This window comes from Zeus faber (genome assembly GCF_960531495.2).
Source record: "Zeus faber genome assembly, chromosome: 8".
Taxonomy (NCBI): Eukaryota; Metazoa; Chordata; class Actinopteri; order Zeiformes; family Zeidae; genus Zeus; species Zeus faber.
Window position 1 is genome coordinate 18,144,043 of NC_137195.1, and position 10,000 is coordinate 18,154,042.

Consider the following 10,000-nt stretch of genomic DNA (forward strand, 5'->3'; position numbering starts at 1 on the left):
CATGGTCGCCAGCGTCGCCTGTGGGTCTGCACATGAATGCGGATTGAATAGCACCTCACAGGGGCGAACACGTACGTGTGGAATAATACGACGACGCGACGACGATGTGTCGCAATACTGGCGGCGAAGCATGTGCAAACCCCTGCATTTTCCCCACTGCACCGCCCGCAGGCTGCTTGCTGACAGATGTGGCCGCTGATTTGCATACATTGCATTAAATGACATTACATTACATTACATTACGTGGCCGAACGGGAGCGTTTCAACAATATGGGGACGCTCGTATTTCTCCTAATCATATAACCCCCGCTTGAACATAGTCAAATTAACAAAGTGATTGTCCAAATCACTAATCACCCCCATCCCCCTCCCCCCATTGCACACGTCTCCATGGTTACTGAGGCCCGTACTGTATGTACATATGCTGCGTGGCGATTAAGATGATGATCATTTCTTGCGTATGAAGCCTTATCATATCAACCGGCGCAGCATAGTTATCTTCCTTCATTATCTTAAGACTCGGGCAATGTGCAGATGAGGGGGAAATGTCAGGGAAAATCACCGCAGACGTCCAGTGACTCAAGTGTCCCAGTTTCTTTTGGGGAAAGGGCAGTGTCTTTGTGGCAAATTTTCATTCAGCGTGATTAGTTATTATTAGACTGGAAATTGCCTCGGAAGCAGTTTGTTCACTAGTTGCCCTGGTAACAGCATTGGCACCGGGGGGCTCTCTTAAAGATATAGCAGCCGATGCCGCCGCCTGCATCAATGGACGGCTGCTGGGGGGGGGGGGCGACAAAACAAAACATGGATGGCACACACGCGGGTCAGCTTAGATATCGGCATGAACCAAAAAAAAAGTGCAATAAATAGATTACTTTATTGATATTTAATGAAAGAAGACAGAGGATTGTCCATTCAGGCGGAAAACAACCCAGTTCCTGTGCTGTGCTGTGTGTGTGTGTGTGTGTGTGTGTGTGTGTGTGTGTGTGTGTGTGTGTGTGTGTGTGTGTGTGTGTGTGTGTGTGTGTGTGTGTGGTGTGTGTGTGTGTGGTTTTTACACTCCCCTCTCTGTCCTACAGCTAGGATTAGTCAGCTAACAGGGGTAGGGTCCTCATGTGAGCAATTGGGGGAGGTGTGTGTGTGTGTGTGTGTGTGTGTGTGTGTGTTAAATGGCCGCATTTCTTCACAAGCCGCAAGATGTTGACACGTTGGTGTGTGTGTGTGTGTGTGTGTGTGTGGGTGTGTGTGTGTGTGTGTGTGTGTGTGTGTGTGTGTGTGTGTGTGTGTGTGTGTGTGTGTTTTTTGCTAACACGCTCCTATTATCAGCAGCAGCATCAAACGCTGCAAACATGGAGCCCAGAGGGGCGGTTACGTGCACTATACAAGCTGTAGGGCTTGTTTCTATAGCAGCAGCAGCAGCAGCAGTGGTGTGTGCTAATAGTCGAGCTAGTGCTGCTCTCTCCTCCACCACCACGCCATGGCGGCTGCTCCCTCTCCCCCTCTCCCGCTCCCTCTCCCTCTCTCTCTCTCTCCTTGGAAGCCAGCCTGCTCTTTTCCCCATCGTCTCCCTCTCTACCTGGGTGGATGACAGGCCGTTCACAGCACTGGTGCAGTCTGGAGGTTTCACATGCCCAGAGGGAAGCAAAATGGTGGCAATTTGATTTGCTTCCCCGTGCCAAAGAGGAAAGGAAGGGAGGGAGGAAAAAAAAAATAAAAAACAGAAGCGGCCAGTTTTCTGCTCTCCCCTCTCCCCTCCACCCCCCTCATCCATCCATCCGCCACCGATTGTTTGGTGAGACACCCATGGCTTCCCTGCTAATTATTCCTCCTGCAGCCCCCGTCCACACCTTGCAAATGGCCCTGACTTGCCTCTGCCTGTCTGCAGCTAGTCTCCTACGGCTCTGGCATGACAAACACCCTCACCTCCCATCCGCCTTCTCCCCACCCTCTCCTCTCCTCCGTTGTATCCATCTACCATAATTTTTCATGCTCCGTCGCTGCGATCCATCCTAGGTTCTCTCTCTCTCTCTCTCTCTCTTTCTCTCTTGTCACTTTGTGGTCGCCCTCTTTCCACTGCCCTCCGCAGTTGACTATCTCGCCGCCACCTCGCCTGTCCATTTCGCCGCGGCGCACGCAGCGTGACTCTGCCGCGGGCGTACCGACGGGAAAGAGAGGGAACGCACACCGGAAAGATGCCGTCAGGGAGAGCAAAAAAAAAAAAACCCCCGCAGCACCCTGCCCACCATTTGTCGGCTTGGTTCGGAAGAAAGGGAAATAAGATCAATGGACTTGGTTGTGACCGTGCCATTGCGGAGGCCTCCTACGCGTGTGCGCGCCTGTTTTACCGTCCGAATGCATGTGTGCGCACGCCAATACCTGCCGACCTATATCTTTGACTGGTTAGCTCACATTCAGAGGGTGAGAAATCAACATAGGCAAGGTCTAAATAGCACCAGGACGTGGTGCTAGTCCTCCTAGAGTACACTGTCTCGATCGTCCGGTTTGGCTGACCTTTTTGGTCCGTAATTGCTTTATTAAATTCTGCAGATACAAAAAAAACAACATTGATTTGTTGTTTAAAAGCCCTCCTCTGTCTATAAAACAAGGGTCGTGTGCACATGGTGGGGACCTCTGCCGCTGCTGTCGTGAAATAATGTGGTTCCGTGGCTCTCAGACGACTGCTCGTGGGACATTTCCATCCCTGCACCACCCTGGGCCGGCTGGAAGAGTCGGCTTTTTTTCCCCCCTCGGTCTCGGCAGACGTCTCTCCGTGCCGTTGCGCTCACAATCTAGCCTTTAGAGGAGGAACTCACTGCAGTGCAGATTAATCAGGGGGATTTAATTAACTTGGTCTCCGCACACACATCAAACCCGCAGACAAGACAGGCTATAAACTCAGCCAATTATCTGCTGCTGGAGGGGCCCAGGTAGAGAAACTCCCTTAACGTCCCTGCAACCTCCCTCCTCTACGCCCCCACGCCATCCCTCGCCCCTGTTTCTCCAGCCGGGCTCGCTTCACCCCACCCAGCCTCCAGGCCACTCCAGCCTCCTCCACCAGCTCCTCAATTTAGCTAAACACAGATAGTTTGTGTAACTTAAAGGCCACGTCCGGCCCTTTAGCCTCAGAATGGGAAAAAACAGGGGTGCGGCTAGTAATTGAACGTCAAGCGACGCCGTGGCTACCGGTGATAAACAGAGCAGATTCTCACCAACACGATGGTGCTAGCCGCCATCGACGTTAGTGTTATCGAGGGGGATGGTTTTTATTCGTTATTTGACCCACTCGATAGTCTTTTTGTCCGCTGTCTGTAGTGGATCAGTCACAGAGGAGGCTTACAGGCTGTGTGATCAATATATCGGAGCAGGTGAGGCCAGAGAAAAACATGTATGGCGCAGAAATTAAAATAAATGAAGACAAAGCACTCGGGATGGCCTTTGACCTCACACTTCACACCGTTGTAATATTTGGTTTCCTTGATCCCTAAGCGTCCCACAAATATCTGACTAGAAAGGGGAGCTGTTTCCCCCTGAAATCAGTCCATAACAGGCTCGCGCATAAACACAGGAAGGAGCTTTTAGCAGCCATGAGGAATAGCACTTTGCTTGCCTCATTCATTTGAGCAAAGATGGCTGTTTATTTGGATGTGCTGCTCAAGATGCATCACTGTGCCATCTGTGCACAGACGCACATGCACACGCACCAAGCACACTATTAATGCACCGTGCTATCAGCTTGATGCTACATCCCTCCCTGCAGCTGCCTCTTCCTCGGCCGTATTACAGCGTTGCCATGGCAAGCGAGACAATGGTTGCATTAGTATGGAGAGGGTACTTGGCTTTCGACATATCAGGGTAAAAAATGATTCTTGGTCTCACTTGATGCAAAATACATCTAAAATGTCAATGCACGCGCACATTCAGCAAAAGTAATAACAGGCTCGTGTGCATTTCTCCATCTAATGCCCTTGAAGTCACCTCCACCTAAACAGCAGCCTGCCTGCCAAATACGCTCCAGTTAGATAAGCACGTATGTGTGTGTGTGTGTGTGTGTGTGTGTGTGTGTGTGTGTGTGTGTGTGTGTGTGTGTGTGTGTGTGTGTGTGTGTGTGTGTGTGTGTGTGTGTGTGTGTGTGTGTGTGTGTGTGTGTGTGCAGGCACATGCGTGCACACGTGTGAAGACACAAGTCTGATGAGCCGACTGTTCTCCTGCATTTTTTCTGCATCTTATTTCTCCGCCCCAGAACATGGACAAAACCCAGCTCCCCTCCGTCACACTGATCGTGGGCTGCGGCGTGTCCTCCCTCACCCTGCTGCTGCTGATCATCATCTACGTGTCCGTCTGGAGGTAGGGTCGGAGCGCCTCCATCAGCTCCTCCCGACGAGTCCGTTTTCCTTCTCGGGGGACGCTGAGATCATCGCTCGCCGTGTCCTCCCCCTCTGGCTCACCCTTTGTCCCCCCCCCTAGGTATATCCGCTCGGAGCGCTCCGTCATCCTCATCAACTTCTGCCTCTCCATCATCTCCTCCAATGCTCTGATTCTCATTGGACAAACGCAAACGCGCAACAAGGTGAGACCCAGCATCATCCTGTTTCCAAACCTCGTCCGTCTCTGCTTAGCGGCTCAACACTGTGTGTTTCTTGTCAAAAAAAAAAAGACATTCTCGATGGAATTTCCCGGTGTCTGAGGGTCGCGGTGGCTCGCTGGTTATCAGCGTCGCCTCACCTCACGGACGCTTTCCGATCAAGGCGTCGGCACTGGAACTGGAATGGGTCCCCGGCAGCCGTGCTGTCCACTGCTCCTAAATAAATATAGAGTTAGGATGGGTCGAATGCAGAGGACACATTTTCCCATGGGGATCGATAAAGTGGTTATTCTACATGGAAAAGACAGAACCCACACTGACGCGCTTTACCTTCTATCAGCTACCTTCTATAGCTCAAAAGTGTTGAGTATCCAATTTGCCTTCCATATCTCATATTCCCGTCTCTCCCCGACTTTTTTCTCTCTCTCTCGTTCTCCGTCTCTCTCTGTCCCTCAGGTCCTGTGCACGCTGGTGGCGGCCTTCCTCCATTTCTTCTTCTTGTCCTCGTTCTGCTGGGTGCTGACGGAGGCATGGCAGTCCTACATGGCGGTGACGGGGCGGCTGAGGAATCGCATCATACGCAAGCGTTTCCTGTGTCTCGGCTGGGGTGCGGCCATCCTCTCCTCATCTCTTTGGTCCTGATCGATTGGTGGATCTGTTTTCACATCCACACTCGCTCTCTACATCGGTCCGGTGCTAATCCACCTCCCCCGTGTCCTTCCCCAGGTCTGCCTGCCCTGGTGGTGGCCATTTCGGTGGGATTCACCAAGGCCAAGGGATACGGGACCCCCAACTAGTAAGCCTTCCTGACCGTGCTCTCACGGTCCACGGTGTACTTTTCACCTTCCTGATTAGCTTTGTTCATATTCCTTGGGAAATACTCATTTTTCGGAATTGGAGAATGCATTTTCTAGTGTAACTAATCTCTTTCCCTTGACTTGTAATGCTTCCCTATCTTTGGTCATTCTCCTGGCCCGTCGCGTTTGGCCTTCCTCTCTTCTCCCGGCCTAACATGTTTTTCTGTTATGCTAAGCCTCCTGCTGTTTTTCTTTCCAGTGCCACTTCTTTGACCCCACTCGGGGGTTGACACTAAGCTTTTGTTCAGCTTTTTTTTTTTTACTCTGCCTTTTTTTTTTTTTTTTTTTTTTTTACATTGTTCGGATGAACAAGCCCTCTTAAGATGCATAATCAGCCCCTTTTTATACCTCCCTGCCCTTAGCCAAGGTTAAAGTATGGCAACGTTAAGCTATGAAACAATAGCAGAGTCACTTTAGCTTCCAAGAAAATCAAGTCTGAGAAAAGTGAAACCTGGATCATGGAAAAAAAAAAGCTGTTGCCGTTTAAAATGGAATTTCTGGACTTGTTGTGTAATCCACCCAACACAGACCCAAACCACAAATGGTGTGACTGACAATATGCTGTGCCCGTAGTATTTCAATGCTTATGAATTGATGAATGGAGTGGAATGAAGTGGAGGATCGCGTTACATTGTCCTGCTAAAAAGGCGAGCCGCATGTGACCCAGATCTCCCTCCTCCAGTACACGCTCTTGTATGGACGTCTCCATCCTACTTCACCTTATATGGAAATCTCCGGTGGGCATCCCAATGTCAGTGGTGTGTGAAAGTATTACAACTCAAATCCATTGCAATACTACTGCCGTTAAACGTGTTTTCAGTCATACTATTTGTAGTTGAGTGTTTATGCTGTGCAGTTCAGCTATATTTACCATCGTCTACTTTATTTTTCTCCACCAAAAAGGCACGTGACAGTGAGGGCTAAAACATCAACAAAGCTTCTATTTTTACTCACGTCATTTGTTTGGGGGGGAGGGCAAAAACTTTACTTTCCAATTTGGGAAGCCAAGAGGCACCATCCACTTGCCCGAGTTTTTATTTTTGACTTGCCCCGGGGCGGTTTGGACGCCGCTAGTGTCAAACCCTGCCACTTCACTCAATTCTAATCTCTGTGTATCCCTCTTTTTCTCTCTCTCTCTTCTGTCTCTTAGCTGCTGGTTGTCTTTGGAGGGCGGCCTGCTCTATGCCTTTGTGGGACCTGCAGCAGCCGTAGTCTTGGTACTTCCTCTATCTGACACTGCCTGCCCCAGGAAGCCTTTTCATTCCCTTCAGACTTTTTCCAGTGTTGCTCGTTTCTAACACCCAGAAGCACAGTAGTCTTCCCATAATAGTTTCTCGTCCCAACAATTGACTAAACACTTTCATGTTTTAACATCACAAGCTCATCATGGCACACTTTTTCCACAGAATTCTTTCAATGTGTTGATCATTTTTATATTATTTTATTATTATTATTATTATTATTATTATTATATACATTTTTTTATTACTATTTAATGTTTAATATTTTTTTCTTATTTTATATTTTTATTCATTCTTTTACTAAACTGCATCCATCCCGTTACTTTCAAAGCCATCTATTCTTTGTTTCCTATTCTACTTCGTTTCATGTAGGCGTCACTAGTGCTATTTGAGTGAATGACTTACGTGCATGTCGCATCGATAATTCAAACGCGACAGAACCGACCGTCGCCATCGTCATCTTCATCGTCGAAATCACAATGGAGGTTTTGATGTTGTTGTTCTTTTTTTGTTTTCTGGATTAACCGGCTGTCTCTTCTCTTTTCCCAGGTTAACATGGTGATCGGCATTCTCGTTTTTAACAAACTGGTGTCCAAAGACGGAATTACTGATATGAAACTGAAGGAGAGGGCGGGGTATGCCTTATATACCACTCATCCATTCTACTTATGAGTGACCTATAACCAGCTCGATGGACCTCAGCTACAGTAGGGGGGGTTGCAGCTAGGGGGTTTGTTTTGTTATCTAAAAAAAAAGATCAGAAAACACATTTGATTTTGCCAAGACCATCGAGGTATAAGGATCGTAAGAATCCTATTTATAGCAAAGAGGAAAAGATAGGGGGGGGGGGCAACAACTGGATTGTAGGATGTGACAGAACAAATGGGACCAGGAGAACCACCAGAGAGAGAGAGAGAGAGAGAGAGAGAGAGAGAGAGAGAGAGAGAGAGAGAGAGAGAGAGAGAGAGAGAAGAGAGAGAGAGAGAGAGAGAGAGAGAGAGAGAGAGAGAGAGAGAGAGAGAGAGAGAGAGAGAGAGAGAGAGAGAGAGAGAGAGAGAGAATTATGAAGGGATGATAAAACGATAGAAAGAATATTAAAAAAAAAAAAAAAAAAGGTCAAAATGCTCATAAGACCGTCTGGTTATTGGTCCCGCTCACGATTGGCAAGATGATTACTCCATCCCATCATTTTGTTTTTTCTCTTTAAGTTTTCCATGCGCTGCTCTTTTTGACACTTTCCTCCAGCTGCTTTTGGTTTGCGGGTAATACTATGGATGTCATCTTTTTTTTTATTATTTTTTTTATTTTTTATCTGTTGTCCTCATCGTCATTGTCTTGTTGTTCTTCTTTGTTTCCTGTAAAGGAATCAGGGCTCCTAGCGCACAGCAAATGCAATCTTTGGAATTTATCACGCACTTTCCACTTTCCAGGCTCCATCACCTTAGTCTCATTCTGGCGGCATGATTGAGTTGAAACCAGTTTATCTGAACTCATCCAGTCAACCCAACCGGCCTTATTTTCCCCTTTTTTTCCACTGCCTCTGAAAAGTCAGTTTCAACACAAGTTACAGATGTTAGTATGATTGGATGTTTGTTTCTGACTTTGATTGAATTGAATCTGTTTGGTTATGGTTCATACTCTGAGTGAATAACAGGATATGCATATATCCCCTGAAGAACATATTCAGACTGTTGGGCTGGCTTCAGATGAACGGGTTTCTACTGTAGAAATCAGGCATCTTAGAGCTGTCATGTACGTTTAGAGATTTTCTTTTAACAAGTTGACATACTTAATTACAGTAGGCTACACTCCATGTTTCCTCACGTACCAAACATCAACAAATGTGCCCTGCTTGCTTTTTTTTGCCTGATGGCTGTTTTGTCTCCATTCAACATTGATGATGCATCCACATGTATTTTTCATTTTTATTTCCCTCTCTCTCTTTATATCTGAACAATGTTTGCCTCCTTTGATGATCTCTTCATTCGACTGTACTTGTTTTGTTTTTTTTCTTTATCTATTTATTTATTTGTTTGTTTATTTATTTGTTTGTTTATTTGTTTATTTATTTGTTTATTTTGCTCTCTGAAACGTCTGAGTTTGCCCAGTTCCCCCCTCTCTCTCACTCAGGGCTCACCAATCAGGGACACATCACCCTCAGACGCCCCCTCCCATGTCATCAGTGATCGGGTAAAAACAGACCTGCCCGCCCCGCCCTCTTCTTGTGTGGCTCTTAGCCCCGCCCACCAATCCTGCTGACTCCGCCTCTGATCGGCATAGAATTACTTCCCCTGCTCTATTTACCTCGCTATTTACCTTTTCGCAGTTGACCCTACTGCCCTGCTAGTCAAAGTAAATATAACATGTCCTGCTGCCTCGGTTCTTACAACCTCCCACAAGCTATTAGAGAATTTATAACCGTAGATTAACCACTTCTGCATTTATAACACAGTTATGACACAGTAGTTACAGAGTAGTTTGACTTATTTATTCACTGACGTGTATTTGTTTCTCTGAATGTGTGTGTGTGTGTGTGTGTGTGTTTGTGTGTGTGTGTGTGTGTGTGTGTGTGTGTGTGTGTGTGTGTGTGTGTGTGTGTGTTTGTGTGTGAGAGAGTGAATCCAAGTGTGTAAGTTAATTAATAAGGCGACGTGTGTGTTTGCATCCGCACTGGTGTGTCTGTGTGTTTGTTTACCGCCTCAGTTAATAGTTTTCTGACACTTGGCGTCCACGGACGGACAGTTTTTTTTTTTATCCAAGACCGACTACAAGCTTTTTGTACAGATAATATAAGAAATTTGGCTGTCGCGAGGTTTTCAAATCGTTTTTTTCTTCCTTTGGGCTGGTGGTAGATATGACGTAATGCGGTCGTTTCTAACCCCGCCGCCCTCCTTCTCTTCCTTTCCCATGCACGATGACGTACTTTCTGGAGGTTCAAATGCACAACATATCTAATTGAGCTAATTAATGTGTGCGGCATCTAATTAAGCACATGGCGGCACTCGCACCTCAGAGACCGTCTCGCTGGTTCGAACCCCCCCCCCCCTTCCTCCCCCCTGAGCCTGAAAAAGACATTTAGGGCTTAATGGCTCTTGGCTGGGAAAATTAAGACCAGGCAGGAGAAGCCCTAATTCCAGCCAGTGCTTGTTACTGACAGAAGACATGACGACCCCTGTACAGGCTGTGGTTTCTCCTAAAACCAAGGAAAACCTTGGAACCTTTTTTGCCTAGACCTTATTTTTCGATCACTGGTATCAACACCAGGCAGGATTGGCAGGAATGGCATATTTTAAATGGATCCAGTATTGGAAGATTTGGTT

General features: G+C 47.2%; 1 protein-coding gene across 1 annotated transcript in view; it reads left to right on the top strand.

The window, feature by feature from the left end:
• Window positions 1–10,000, top strand: part of adgrb1a (adhesion G protein-coupled receptor B1a) — a gene marked incomplete at both ends in the record, with an annotated part of 119,668 nt that overhangs the window by 100,075 nt on the left and 9,593 nt on the right. The window contains 6 exons of the mRNA XM_080004810.1: window positions 4,241–4,344; window positions 4,465–4,567; window positions 5,039–5,189; window positions 5,309–5,378; window positions 6,590–6,656; window positions 7,230–7,315. Coding sequence (XP_079860936.1) covers window positions 4,241–4,344; window positions 4,465–4,567; window positions 5,039–5,189; window positions 5,309–5,378; window positions 6,590–6,656; window positions 7,230–7,315 — 581 coding nt within the window. The remainder of the gene's footprint in view (window positions 1–4,240; window positions 4,345–4,464; window positions 4,568–5,038; window positions 5,190–5,308; window positions 5,379–6,589; window positions 6,657–7,229; window positions 7,316–10,000) is intronic.